This window comes from Anabrus simplex, chromosome 1, assembly GCF_040414725.1.
Source record: "Anabrus simplex isolate iqAnaSimp1 chromosome 1, ASM4041472v1, whole genome shotgun sequence".
Classification (NCBI taxonomy): Eukaryota; Metazoa; Arthropoda; class Insecta; order Orthoptera; family Tettigoniidae; genus Anabrus; species Anabrus simplex.
This window is the reverse complement of record NC_090265.1, coordinates 1,589,292,835-1,589,308,932: the sequence shown is the minus strand read 5'-3', so window position 1 is coordinate 1,589,308,932 and position 16,098 is coordinate 1,589,292,835. Positions and strand designations below refer to the sequence as shown.

Here is a 16,098-nt window from a genome sequence, read left to right as displayed (position 1 = left end):
CTGGCCGAGGGTTGGACGGCTGTTACCAAACCTAACAAACTAAGGGAGAACCAATGGCTATGGGCAGAGGAGTTCACCCTTAGGGGGCTTGTTGAAGCCATTGTGTAGAAAATGACACAAATTCAACTGGAAGCTACTGCCGTGCAGATGTGGCAGGGGACTGCTGAAGGCTAAGGGAGATAACCCTGAGCGAAAATCTTCTCTAACGTTAGACCTAGCAAGTCAGTTGGAGAATAACTTAAATCGCTTTCAACACTTATATGAGCCTCAGATGCAAGCAAAGAACTCGGAGTAGACAAGAACACCCGCAGACCCATACTAGGTATAATGGCTTACAGCCTGATGATAGGCCAAGCCTTGCGGTTGTGCAACAACCCCGGAGAAGACAACACACGCGAATAGGAACAATCAATGTACTGAGTTTGACTGGGAAATGTGAAGAGTTAGTGGACATCATGGAAGGAAAATATCAATCCTAGGACTGAGTGAAACTAAATGGAAAGGTAAAGGGAAGAAAGAGTTGAGGAAAAGCTATACCCTCTACTGGAATGGTAACAACAGACAGATGAGAAATGGAGTAGGATTGATATTGTCTAAGAGTGTTAGATGGTAGCACAGAGATCCAGTACATCAATGAGAGGTTTATATAGGCAACAGTTCACCTAGGGAAAGAGAAGCTGACACTGGTGCAAGTGTATGCCCCTCAGACGGGTTGCAGTCAAGATGAAAAGAACAAGTTTCACAAAGACCTAGAAGAGACCATCAGTGAAGAGAGGGCAATCATCATCGGGGACCTCAACGCACAGCTCGGGACAGACAGGAATGGCTATGAGAAGGTGATGGGACCACATGGCTATGGGAGAAGGAATTCAGAAGGGGAACATCTCCTAGACTTCTTCATAAGAAACTGTTTTGTAGTAAAAAACAGTTGGTTCAACAAAAGAGTCAGTCACAAGATCACCCGTTACAGCTGGGATGGAAAGAGCAAGATGGTCATTGACTATGTCATTACAGATAAAGAAAGAACTAGACTTGTGACTGATGGCAAGGTTATTCCAAGTGAGAACCTCAATAGCGACCAGTAGCAGATCTGAAAGACATTAATGTACCAAAGATAACAACCAGGAAATTACCTAATATTAAGGTGTGGGCACTACAACAGATTGGAAAAAGGACCGACTATCAGGACCGTATAAGAGGACAACTGTCTACAGAAGAAGTGGAGAGTCGTGAGGTAGAGTGGACAAGATTTAAAAACTCCTTGATAAGCAATAAAGGTTTGTGGAAGACAAGTGTGAGTGTAAGGGAAAAAGAGACACCCCGGTGGAGTGAAAGGGTAAGATCCTCAATAAAGGAAAGGAACATAGCACAAAAAGAACAAGATAGACAGAAATCTAAGCCAGAACAGGTAAGGGATGAGGGTAAGATCAGAGACCTTGAGCAAGTTTAGTGGGACAAGATGTTGAGAGTTAAAAGAGTAGTATAAGAGGAGAAGATAAATTATTGGGAAAAATTTACTCAAAAACTGACGGAAGACAGCAGAGGCAATATGAAACTATTGTTCAGAGTGATCAAAAACATAAGAAATTCAGTTGAAAGCATCAAAGCAATTGACGATCCTAATGGAAACCAGGCCAGGAAAGAAGAGGACATCAGAGAGGCTCTGAGGAATCATTTTTATCACCTATTGAACAGGACAGAAGCAGATCAGAGAACAAAAGAACCAGCTGTTGAAACCTGCCCATTACATGGGCAGAAACAGAAGCAGCCCTTAAGAAGATGCCCCAAGGGAAATCCCCAGGAATCGATGAAGTCAGCATGGACATGATTAAAGCAGCAGGAGTCCAGGGTTTACAGTGGTTACACAGAGTGCTCAATACGGTTTGGAAAGATGGCAAGATACCTACTGATTGGAGCAAGGGTGTCATCCTCCTGTTTAAGAAAGAAAATCGCCAAAAATGCTCCAACTACCAGGAAATAACACTCCTTTCTCATGGGCTTAAGATTCTTGAGAAAATCTTAGAGCAGATTGCGAGTCATCTTAGAGCTACAGTTTGAAGAGGAACAGTATGGCTCCAGGCCTTACAGGTCCACAACAGACCTAATCTTCAGTGTCCGTATGTTAACGGAAAAATATTGGGAAAAAGGCAAAGATCTGTTTATGGTTTTCCTTGACATTGAGAAGGCATATGACAGCATTTCAAGAGAGAAGATATGGGAATGCCTGAGAAAAAGGAATATGTCAGAGGGACTGGTGAGGAAAGTTCAGATGCTGTATGAGAACTGTACCAGCTGTGTGTGATTGGGTGACGTACATTCCTCCTGGTTCAAGATCGAAGTGGAGTCCAGCAAGGCAGTGCACTATCCCCATTATTGTTTATCACCATCATGGATGACATAATGAAGAACATCAAGAAAACCTCAAGTGAACTAAATGCAATGGCCTTTGCTGATGATGTTATAATCTGGGGAGAAGTATTTCCAGAAGAGTATACAGTCTATTGTGGTGAAGGAAACTTATTGTTCACATGAATGGTTTACCGATGAAAGGGATGAAATATTAGGGATAAAATTAGTTTGTGATAATATGGAGGAGGTGGGAATTATAGGAAAATATAGGCCTGGAAGAGAGGAAAGAGACATGGAAATATTTGAGAAAATAATATATTATACTCATAAAAACAATAATAATGATATGGTAATAATTGGGGGAGATCTAAACTTGCCTGAAGTTGAATGGAATGGAGCTGCAAGTGAAGCCCATGAACAGAAACTGGCAAATAAGTTAATTTGGGAGGGAGGATTTACACAAGTAGTACAAGAACCAACTCGTCTCAATAACTTACTAGATGTATTCTTGGTTAAACCATGGGAAATTGTTGATAAAACTGAGGTAATTGAAGGAATAGGTGACCATAAGGCTGTAATAATGGATGTAGGACTCGTACCAAAAATGCTTAATAAGAGGGTCACATAAGACAAGAAATTATACAGAAAAACTAAAGTTGATGAATTTGGGACTTACCTTAAATCACAATTCAGTTGTTGGATAAGTGAAGGGAGTAATGTGGATACACTTTGGGCTAAATTTAAAGGAATCATTTGGGAAGGAGAGAAGAGATTTGTACCTGTTAAGAAAGGTAAAATGAACTCAGACCCTGTTTATTATACAAGAGAAATAAGAAAATGTAGAATAGTAAACAGGAAAATCAAAGAGGGTAGGGAGAGTAGAGAAACTAGAAAACAGCTAATGAGGGAACTAAATAGAGTGAAAAAGGAAGCAAAAGAGAAATATATGAATGGCATACTTCAAGAGGGTAATGACCACAAAGGGAAATGGAAAAAGCTGTATTCATATATTAGGAATCAAAAAGGAAAAGGAATCCAAATTCCTACAATGGTGGGAGAAGGGGGTGAAAACTATTTAACAGATACTGAGAAAGCAAATCTATTTAGTAGGGAATTCAGAGATTCAGTACAAGATTGTCAGGAGTTGGAAACAGTAACAGAAGATAGAGAGGGAGAGACACATAGGGAAACCAGAAGCTTCTCATTCACAAATGAAGATATTTTCAGAGAAATCTAACTGCTTCAGCAAGGAAAAGCAGCAGGAAGTGATCAAATTACTGGGGAGGTATTAAAGACAATGGGGTGGTACATAGTGCCTTATTTAAAATTTATCTTTGACTATGTCATAAATAATAGTGTAATACCAAAAGAATGGAAGGAATCTATAATAATACCAATTTATAAAGGAAAGGTTAATAAAAGGAAACCAGAGAACTACAGACCAATCAGCCTGACCAGTATAGTTTGTAAAATACTGGAGAGTTTAATAGCAAAGTACATCAGAGGGATATGTGATGATAAAAATTGGTTCATGAGGAGCCAGTATGGATTTAGAAAGAAATTTTCTTGTGAGGCACAACTGGTGGGATTTCAGCAGGACATATCAGATCAGTTGGATTCAGGAGGCCAGTTAAGATCTTTCCAAAGCCTTTGATAGAGTAAAACATGGAATATTATTAAAGAAATTGGAGGGAATAGGATTGGACGTACGGGTTATATGTTGGCTAAGAACATTTCTAAATTCAAGGGTTCAGAAAGTCAAAGTAGGAAATAATATATCACAAGTGGAGAAAGTTTGGAAGGGAATTGCACAGGGGAGTATAATTGGTCCGTTACTTTTCTTAATATACACAAATGATTTAGGGAACAATATAACATCAAAAATAAGATTGTATGCAGATGACATAATTTATAGGGAAATAAATAACATTGAGGATTGTTCAGAATTACAAAGGGACCTTGAAAGTATCCAACAATGGGTTGAAGAAAATTATATGAAGGTTAATGGAGGCAAATCGACTGTTACAACATTTACAAACAGGAGCTTTAAAACTGAATTTGAATATACTTTGGATAAGGTAGTTATGGCAAGTGCAAATACTTAGGTGTGAAATATGAAAGTAATTTGCACTGGAACAGTCATGTTGATGACATTGTTGGGAAAGCATACAGATCGTTACATGCCATAATGAGGCTACTTAAAGGATGCAACAAAGAATTAAAAGAAAAAAGTTACTTAAGTATGGTTTGTCCATTATTGGAATATGCAAACAGTGTTTGGGATCCTTACCAAGAATACCTAATAAAAGAAATAGATAGTGTGCAGAGGAAAGCAGCAAGATTTGTAACAGGGGATTTCAGGAGAAACAGTAGTGATCAGAAATGTTAGAGGAACTTGGGTGGGAAACTTTAAGTAAGAGAAGGGAGAAAACTAGACTTATAGGATTATATAGAGCCTATACAGGAGAAGAAGCATGGGGAGAAATTTGTGAGAGGCATCAGTTCGAAAATAATTATATCGGCTGAACTGACCACAGGTATAAAATTAGAAGGAATTTTAGCAGAAGCGATTGGGGTAAATTTTCATTCATTGGGAAGGGCGTGAAGGAGTGGAACAGTTTACCAGGGGTAGTGTTTGATCCTTTTCCAAAATCTGTACAGATACTCAAGAAGAGAAAAAACAGCAACACAGAAAATAATGAAATGCTAGAGGGCATTCGACCAGTGCAGGCTATTGTAAATAAAAAAAATGTGTGTGAAAAAATTAATTCCATCTCCTGTTCCATGGAGTTTGGACAGCCAAAGTAGGGGACTGCCTGTAGGGGTGAAGTACAGTGGGGACTTCGAGGGCCCTGGGACCGCTACGGTAGCTGTGAAGGCCCTTCAGGAACTCTGAAAAGTGGTGGCGAAAGGGGCTCTGGTTAAGACGCAGCAGGTCGTTATGCTACTTAGGTTAGAAAAAGGGGTAAAAAAATTAAATATATAAATAAATGCAATGTAAATGTTGATCTTATATAAGTTGCTTAGTATTATTTGAAGTAATTCCACATACTGTATAAGAGTTGACCATGTTTGTAAGTATAGGAGATATTATAAGTAGAATTTTGTAAACAATATCAATTTATTAAGGATGATCTGTTTAATAGAAAAAATTGTTAGCGTAAATTGTATATTATTGTATTCTAGAAATATTTTCTTCTTCTCTTGTTAATTTAAAATTTAGTGCTTGACAATAATGTATTTTAGTGTACCATTCGCCACCGAGGTAGACACCTCATTTGCAAATAAAGAGATTTTGATTTTGAAACTGAGGAGCAAGTACAGTCGAGACTCAATGAAGGAGTTCAATCTTAAGATAAGCGAACTCAAAACAGTAGTGATGGCAATAAACAGAGAGGGACGACCAGCGAACATCATGGTAGGAAACCATCCACCAGAAAGTGTGGAAAGCTTCACATACCTCGACAGTGTAATATCTCGAGATACACTAGCCACAAAGGAGGTGGCAAATAGAGTGCAAGAGAGCTCTCACTTTTACCAGCAAGTACAAACACTCCTCTCAGATCCCGAAGTACCAACAAAATCAAAGCTGGTGATGATCAATCAGTTCTTCATACCAATCTTAACCTATGATATTGAAAGCTGCAACCTCACTGATAAAGACTCATCAAGATTGCAGGCATCTGAGATGAAGTTCCTTAGGTCCAGAATTCAAAAAACCAAACTGGACAAGTTAAAGAATGATGTGGTTAGGAAGGAAGCTGGGATTGTTACATCATTGTTAGGTAGGGTCAGAATGTTCAGACCGAGGTGGTTCAGGCATGTAAAGATGGAGCCAACAAGGACAGCATATGTTAACTTGGAGAGACATGTGGCAAGGAAATGGATGGTGGGAAGACCAAGAACCCACTGGATGGACATTGTAAGGATGGACATTGCACATCGGGGAAGGACACTGGAGGACGTCATTAAAAACAGAACGTATCTCAATAAGACAAAATGAAAGAGGCTCGCCAACAGTACCTGGGAAACTGGAACTGTAAAATAATGATGATGATGATGATTACTGAAGTGCAATTATAAGGAATAATGTAAACCAGACAAAGACAATACATATGTTTTAGTTATCACATAATCTGTTTAATTTTTATTTGACTTAGAAAACTTGCTGGATCTACTTGGGGCACACACCCATAAACTGCTAGAACTACTGCAGTAGCCTTATGTTACTCCGCCGGTGAATATGCCTGTCCAGCAAGGTACAAATCTGCCCACGCAAAACAGATTGATGTGGCACTCAATGAAAGCTGTAGAATAATTACTGGTGTCCTGAAGCCAACTCCTCTCGAGAAAATCAATTACCTTGCCGGTATTGCTCCTTGTGACGTCAGGAGAGAGGTTGCTGCTAACAACGAAAGGCTTTAAACAAATTTAATGCCTTCACATCCACTCTTTGGTTACCAACCTGCCCAAAGACGACTGAAGTCCAGGAAAGCATTTTTAACATCTTCAAAACACCTGGAAGGATTATCGGACAAAGTCAGGATCACCAAATGGAAACAAAAGACCCCTGGCCTTTTGAAATGGATGGAACCACGTGAAGTGTTCCCTCCCGGTCACACCGAGGACTGGTTGACGTGGAGGTCCTTAAACAGACTTAGATCTGGAGTGGGTAGAACCAGAGCAACTCTACAGAAATGGAACTTCCCCATCGATATGGCCTTTTGTGACTGTGGTGAACTTCAGACAAGTGAACATCTGCTATGTTGTCCCTTGTGTCTATCAAACTGCACAATGGAAGACTTGGTGTGGCTAATCCAAATGCCCTTGAAGTGGCCACATTTTGGGCCGAATCTGTATGACATAGATAGTTGTAGACCTTTTACTTGTATATATTTGTGTATATAGTTTGTTTCTTTTAAATGTAGTATTATTCTATTGTACTTCTGATTCGAATAAAGAAAGAAGAATTTTTATTTAGCTGAAGATGGTCACTAAGTGGCTGAAACTAGTCCCAAGACTGATGTAATATCGTTTACTTGATATAATGTACTGAAAAGGTGGACCCTCTTGTCAACTTATTTCTTATTCACAGGATAAGTTGCACCTTCGGTGAGCAAGCCATCAGCCTCAAGAATGTTCAGTTTTCCTTGCAGCAAGATTGTCGGTGCTTGTATTTCGTATTCCATTCAGAAATTAGAAATTTATTTTGTGTTGAGTGGTACAGTGAAGGGTAGCGAATATCTGTCGCCTGATAGCCTACATCTGGATCAGGAACATAATCATGTGAAGTTGACTAGCGTGGTGCATATCTGTCTTGTGACAGCATAGTTATGGATTGGGAAAAGAAAAAAAAAGAAAAAAAATTGTGAAATTCCTCACTAATGAAGACAAAATTAAAATCTATCAGAAAGTGGACTGACACCCAGATCTTTAAGTGTGCAGAGGTTGTAACGTTCCAGACGTCACAGTGTAATTATGTTAATTTTATTATGTGTAATTAATTCAGGAATTTAACGTCATGATATTTATCTTGGTATGTAATTTTATTATAATTCATGTTTGATCATTTGCTCACTATCATTTCATTACTTTGTAACTACGACTTGTAAACGAGGGCTGAATATCCTAATATTAACTTAGATTCTTGCGACATTCGTTTAAATTTAACTTGCAGTAGATTTTCCTCTATCTTGCTACATCACCGAGGAAGAAGGACAAATTTAGACGTCAAATTCTGGGAAAAGCGAGCACGTGTTCAAACGTTGTAACGACAGCTACTGTATTTCGACCAGAATAATTCAAACTGATCACCGCCTATATTTTCAAAGGAGCGTCATGTTGCCATGGATACTGAGTGAAAGGGCTAATAGAAGAACAGTTGATATCTTGGTTGGGACCCATCAACTCTAATATCTGGAGTGGGGAGAGATGTGTCAACTGATTGGACCACGTGTAGCGACCTGTAATTAGAGCCAGAAAAGGTTATAAAAGGGCGTGTTGGAGCTCTTGGCATTAATCTTCTTAATCTTCTTGATTCTTCTATCTTGTATTTCGCTTTAGGTCTGATAACTTGTCTTATGGTTGTTGTACCATAGTGGACTAGTGTGATAGTTTATCACTTCTACATTCATTACTTCGTTACCACGACGTGGTACTTAGGAATTTCTGAATGATGGGTGGATAGCCACTCTCATCAGGAAGTACGAACAGCTCTGTATTAGACCAGTTTATACCAGTCTAAGACAATAGGTAGTATTAAACTAGATAGAAATGAAACTTCAATGCACATTTTCAGTAAAGTTGGAAGGATTATTAATTGAGTATCCTCTCCACATAACCCAAGGAGGTTTTTCTAACTATGACTTAGGGCTCATCTCCAATATATGGGATAGAGCATAACAGGGAGTGATAGTTTCAAAGCCATCATCCAATTAGTGGTTGATGCAATTTGCAAGGCAGGAATGGTACTGAGCTGCAGATGAAGATATCTCAAAGACGACCGGTGATGTTCCAGCTACAAGGATGGAAGCTTTCCAAGGACCAGCAGAACAAGACTACATGGTGAGCAAGCGAGTTAAAAATATTGCAAGTTTTCGCGAAGTAGAGTCATTCAACTTTTTGTTAAATTCATTTCCTATTTTAAACTCAGTTCTCGTTAAACCGTCGTCATTTATATTCAATATAATAAATAGTATTTTCCTAGTTCACTTTAATCAATCTGCCTTAATTAGCCTTTTGATTTCTAATTCTCCTGCTTAATGATTAGTGCACTATCACCCCACCCCTGTGATAAGAGTCCGTCCAAGCTTGATTATAAATTTTTATCTTTAAGTCATCAACTTAAAGATTGGTGCCCTTACCTTGCATGGTTGCATTTCTCGTTCAATGATTGTTCTCAAAGAGGGGAAGTCACAAGGTAGCGCAAATGTTGAAACTCCCCTGTGACCAAAGGCCAGCATGCTAACCCTTCAGCCATGGAGTCAGACACTAGGACTAGAGAAGAACTGTCATAGCAACATCCTGTTTTGCAAACTCTCTGCTATACCAGGTGTATGCATAAGTCTTTTCCAGTTTCACTAGGAGATGGCACTAGCAAACAGTATGCAATGTGTGAATTTGACACGTACGTCAATTTGTTCGTCTGACATTAACCTACCACCACACACAAGTTGAGTCCACCAAAGACTAGCATCTGTGTTGGTCGAATTGAAGTTTTGTCTGATTCAAAATGGCGCCCAAAATCGCAGTAGCACATGATCGAGTGTAACCTCCAATACATTGTCTGTTTAATGTTTAATAATCCATTGGTCCGAAATAAAAAGCTTCTACTAACATTTGTTTTAGAAAGACAGTGCTCTGCAATAATACATATTTTCATGGGCCCCATGCAAATGACTTCATATTTGTTGTCTGGTGTTTTTCACACCTTTCAGTTCACTGTTATTTTATAATCCCCAGCGGAAAAGGTTTTCATATTTGTTCTCTCGCGTTTTTCACACCTTTTAATATTCATCTCTCATCTTTAGAAATGGTAGATATAGATTTCACTGTATCTGTGAATACATGATGTAAAATGCCACCATGTTGGAAAAAAACATATCTACTGTTTCCATATCCCTGTTGGATCATTTTTATTTGTGTATTCAGTAGTACGTTTTCTTGCTTAACAAATTATTTTTCCTTGTCCCCTGCAGAAACGTCTTAACAGGGTTTTTCTGTATTTTGTTTCGCATGGAGCTTTCTCCTTGTTGCAACCCAAGATTGCTCTTCAAAAGAACTATAAAAACATGTGATAACTGCATGTATTTATGCTGCCCGTCTTGTAACCCATATTGTCTGGGAAGCAGTTGATCTCTTCAAATAAATAATAAAAATACAGTAGAAGTCCGTTATAGCGAGAATTCATATCAGCGAAAAATTTACTCGCTGTAACGGATTGTCGTTATATCCGATTTTTCTATAAAAGTCGGAAAACCCTTCGTGCACTTTAAAATCGGTATGAAACGGCAATCAGTTTGTTCAACACTTGCGTTTCCGCAGATGATATCCACACTACGGCTTACTTGTTATTTTTTGTAATCCGATATTATGTGAAAGTGTGTGTTTAATTACATTCTGAAAAAAATATAGTATCGGTACCGTATTTCTCCGAATCCAAGACGAACCCCACTTTTTCGTTCAAATAATTTAAATCAGGCTCAAAAAGAAGTTTGCAAAATCATATGAATGCCTTCTTGTACAGTAGGCCTACGCATTTTTAGACTATTTTTAGACGCCAAACTTTGACTTTCGTTACGCCGTAATTTTCTTTTTTTGCGGCTGCACAATTATTCTTTATTTCCGCGGGTTTAAGGACCATTAACTTAACATTGGCATCATAATACCAAAGAGAACTCGTTGAAAATTTTCCGGAAATACCTATTCCATGCGTCTCTACAATACAACGATCCATCAGAAAATTATTCTTGCTATTTTACGCAGCGTCAGATATAACCGGCTACCTCTAAACGCACGTCTTGCTTGTCGGGTTCGGCCAAATTCAGCGGCTAGCGATGTATAGGCCTAATCGCGAACGTTGATAGTCAACAAACGAGTTTACTGCGCGACGGTATGGCCATTCCGCCCTTGCGTTTTTCGTGCTCATACCTCACAATTTCATCTTCGACTTCTTTAAAGCGTCCTTGTTGTGGACCAATGAATGCATTTTTTGTACAGTATGCATTTTTCTAGCTCTTTGTCTTCACGCTAACGCCAAATATTGGCTTTAGTTAGGCCTATGCCGTATTTTCTTGCGCCTGCACAATTATTCTACATTTCCGAGTGTTTAATTAACATTAACTTAAAATTGGCATCATAACATCAACTAGAACCCGTTGAAAATTTGCCGGCAATACCTTTTCCACGTATCTTTACAATACGACTATCAGTCACGAAAATATTCCTGCTGTCTATAAACCTTAATTTTACTAAGCGTCAAGTACAATAGACGCGTTATGACTCTGCCACTGAGTAGCTATGGCTTTTCTAAGAATGTTTTGATGCCATTCTGCAGATTTGAGAAACACACAAGCACTGTACAATCATTGTCGCGGCTAGCGATGTGTAGTAAAGAGGCAGTCGTTTATTGTCAACGAGTTCTGTGCGCGTTACCGTGGTAGCTGTCAGTGAGTGGTATCCATTAACTTACAGTTAGGCCGCGAATGCAAGACAACCCTTGAGTTTTCACATGAGATTCTGAGGAAAAAAAGTATTGGATTCGGAGAAATACGGAATCACTCAAGAGATTTCTGTTGCAAACATCTCAGCTTTCTTCTTCAAACAGCGTTACCTAACCTAACCGTATATGTAGCCTATCATGAAAACATATTTGAAACGCACGTAGAGAAAAAAAACTCCTTGCGAAAAATTTACGTGTAAATAGCTGTAACTTGACGCGAGAAGATATGAAATATCTTCTGAAATCAGTGATGTACTCTGCCATATCTTGAGGTGTATCACATTCTTACTTAATTTCCGTATATAACATTAAAATGAAGATATCGTTTACTTCAGTATTTTTAACGAGTTAAAAACTGTTATCGGCCACGTTATTTATGCATTTATTACGAAAACGTGTTATCCTCCTTCATTTCGAATTTTCTTTAGAGAACAGCAGTCGATGGGTATTACTAATTAACTCCAACATCGCCTTTGAATGTCAACAAGAGAACTCGCAAATGCACAAAGTGAGAAAACTATACTGTACCGAAGATGATCGATCGCATTTTGTTGCAAAAGTTTCAGTTTTCTTATTCAAACAGCGTCACGTATCCCAACTTAACGTATGATGAAAATACACAAGCGCCAGTAGAGAAATTACACCTTTCTCGCTAAGAATTTTCATAATAGTCTTTCCGTAATTTAACCAGACGCGACAAAATATAAACTAACCTCTGAAATCAATTAAGCACTCTGCGATATCTCGAGGTGTATCCCATTCTTATTTAATTGCAGTATTTAGCCTCAAAATTAAGCGGTCGTTTAATCAGCCTTAATTTTCAACGAGTTAACAACCATTATCGGACACGATATTTACGCATTTATTACGAAAAAATGTTCTCTTTCATTTCGAATTTTCTTTACGGAACAGCTGTCGACGGATATTACTAATCGACTCCGACATCGCCTTCGAATGTCCACAAGAGAAATCGCTAGCGCACATAGCGAGGAAATGATGCTGAAGGCAATCGATCGCATGCAATATAATCGCTGGGGTGCATAAATATCGGTAACGGAAAAATTTGCGCGCGCTTAATCGCCCGTAATTACTGTTACATGTCACTCCCTACCAACCCCTAAATATAGGGGTGCTAGGGGTGTCTTACACTCACAGTATTTTTCTCCAGAGAGTAAGTCATATATGTACCGAGTTTGGTTGAGAGATATGCTGGAACACACACAACATCCATAATCTCCATCATTAAATGTCATCCAGAGTTTCACTCAGCGATGCGGAAAACTATGAATTCAACATTAATATTAGTCGTTTTCAATGATTTTTGCATGCCACTTCCTTCCAACCATAGGGGCGCTAGTGGTGTTTTGCCCCTCACAGTATTTCTCTCTAGTTAGTATTAAGTCATATGTGTACAAAGTTTGGATAAAATTGTAGGTTTGACTATAGTTGCTCCTTAAATGTATGCAACCCTCTAAGTGCAATATGTATTGCGTGCTAGGGTAAGCCTCCGTCTACTATTATTGGAGTGGTCAGTTAGTGATTTGATTCTAGGATTAATCAAGATGACCAAGATCTCTCAATGCTTGTGATTCGCTGGCAGGTAATTCCGGAAAGAACAAAAACAATGCAGCAAATGGTCCAGTAGAACAGACGGATGGACTGGACAAATCCGATTTCAGTAAACATTTCTAATATATAGATAGGGAAAAACTAAAGTGTGTCTATTACATGGATAAATATGATAACTGAATTACATCAAGAATTTACTATAACAGAACAACTTACCTTGTGATGGTGGGTTGGGTGTAGGAGCAGCACTTGCAGGGGGGAATGTTGGCACTGGTGGTGGGTTATATGTTTGGACTGGAGGATTGACAGGTGGGGCTGGAGTGTATGACTTTTGTACAGGATATGGCTGTGAAGTGACAGTAGGGTTAGGGAAAGGCTGCCCACTAGGGTTAAAATGAGCTGATGAAGGAGGTTGAGATACTGGCTGCTGATGCTGCTGCTGCTGCTGCTGTTGCTGCATGCCATATACAGGTTGTGCTTGAAGAGAAGAACTGGTATAGTTCTGTGACTGACTAGCCTAAAGTGGAAACCAAACATTCTGCATTAGCTCATTAATACAAGATCATGAATACAGAAGAATCCAAACTCATCCATTTCATGACTTATAGTTTCACTGATGAATATTAAACCATAAAGTTGATATCAGCAAAGCTAAACAAAGATGTTACCATTGTATATACACAAATAATCCATGCTGTCAGTGCTTGTTCTACATCAGACATTAGAGATTTACTTCTTTGCCTGAGGTCCTAAGTCAACTTAAAGACATCATATTATGACAAGACCTTCATTTTTGTTATATTTTAATGTTACAATTATTCCTAAAACATTGTCTTTGTATCGTACCCAACAAATTTGATGACTGATTAACGTTTATTCGAGAGCCAGCATACATTATCTGGTTTTTGTAAAGGGCTAGATTTTATTAACATTAAGTCTTTCCAGTATGTGTAAAGTTGTCTAACAAGTTCTGGGTAGCTAAGTATTGATCGGTGAGCAGAATTTGATCGAGTCACCTGTCCGTCACAAGACAAACTGAATTCTCCTAGCGAGGATGCGCATGTGTGCACAGCTGAGAGTGGGCCACACTTCTGGAATAATCCGAGCCAATAAAAATGGACCAGCGGACCAACAACCTGTCAAGCTACAGACAAACCTCCAAACCAGAGGCTATAAGAAACTTTGCAGTCGACAAATCACTCTCTTATTACACTTAGACTTCATCTTATACTTTGCGTTCTGGTATGCTTATGCTCCGAGATTTCGGCTATCGTCGTTCCACAAACTTTGAGTCAAAAACAGACCAGTATGATTGCCTGCTGGACTAAATGTGAAATTTAACGTGGATTTTGTCACATTCTCTAATGTGAACATTAAGTCATTCTACCACTTCGATTAACATACTAAATCAGTTAATTTAATCACGTTATTTTGTACGATCATTGAGCACTTAGTGTCGTGTTCTGAAATTCAGTGCAGTGTTACCTGGCTCGAACGTATACTATAATTTCATTGTGTCAGTTACAGCTACTTTATGAGTCAGCACATGAAGAAGACAACGGGAATCGTCTCCTCTACAAAATGCATTTCACTGCATCAAGAGGATCAAGATCATCGAGGGATGTCAGCCTTCCTGCCAGCATGATGTACTGAATAAGTGAGGCACCTCTAACACCGAGGGGATGGACGTGAATGACATACATATGTAATGGAGGAGCTGATCGAGAATCGAACCCCACTGTAAAATTTAAGTACCATTTTGAATTTGTTTCTGTTCCATCTATGTAGAAACTAGAGGGTCTCTCATCTTTTAGCAGTATTTTCTTAAATTTAGTCGTATTCAATGATATTTCACTTCCTTTCCTTGAGGTGATGGTAGACTGGTTACATGTGTGATTGTGTATGATATTCTATTAGTGTAGTTAGACGTAGTTAGTCTTCTGAATATATCTCCAATACAGTATATGCTTATCTTTAATCAAAGCTTAAACTAAGTGATCATTCATTTAATAATGAATTAAACCAGAAATTATTACAATCTGAGATCATGAGATTGAATAGACTGTTCTTCCATTGAATTAGATTGACGTGAGATTCATCTAAGAATTGCTCAAAATGTTAAGGTGATGTCATCTGAATTTTAAGACTTATTTTGGTGAAAGGATAGTTAATAATCACTAATCATAATAATAAATTACAATCTTAAGACCGGGTTAAAGACAAAATGAAGCCTAACTTATGATTGATTATTTTGAGAATGAAGTTAATGTGCTCTTGATGCGAATATTGGCGAATCCTGTGGGATTAAATTGTCATTATCTGGAAGCACATGTCTTGGAAACACTGCGTTCCAATATTTAATATGAGCACGCTTGAGTATCACTTCGTTGTGTGAATAATAATAATGATGATAATGATAATAATAATAATAATGTAGTGAAAGCTTACTGACCACGTATTGTAAATCCGAGTCGTTGACCAACCTGATGGTGGTGATGATCCCTGAGATGTATTTAATTTGGATAGATCATCGTCAGAACATTATTATTAAATCTTTTTAAGTGATTTCCTTGATTCAATCACATCTCACATACATTGCCGAGTGTGTTTAAGGTATTTAGCGCTCATCAATTTGACTCAGATAACCCGATTATGACTTAAAAATCACTCTGTAATAATTACTCGACTAGGATTCGACTGTAAATAATGTAAATATAAAATATTTCAAGTATCCTTTGTATGAATGGGTGAAGGAATGGAGAAGATAGTGATATTTTCCTTTTTTTTGTCACTGGCTTTACGTCGCACCGGCGCAGATAGGTCTTATGGCGACGATGGGATAGGAAAGGCCTAGGAGTTGGAAGGAAGCGGCCATGGCCTTAATTAAGGTACAGTCCCAGCATGTGTCTGGTGTGAAAATGGGAAACCACGGAAAACCATCTTCAGGGCTGCCGACAGTC

The 16,098-nt window shown here is 38.5% G+C and overlaps 1 protein-coding gene across 3 annotated transcripts in view; it reads right to left on the bottom strand.

The window, feature by feature from the left end:
* The window catches only part of Sec31 (secretory 31), a 386,738-nt gene that overhangs the window by 110,670 nt on the left and 259,970 nt on the right, over positions 1-16,098 (bottom strand). For all 3 annotated transcript variants that reach the window (XM_067138230.2, XM_067138232.2, XM_067138231.2), the window contains one exon: positions 13,355-13,655. In XM_067138230.2, coding sequence (XP_066994331.2) covers positions 13,355-13,655 — 301 coding nt within the window. The remainder of the gene's footprint in view (positions 1-13,354; positions 13,656-16,098) is intronic.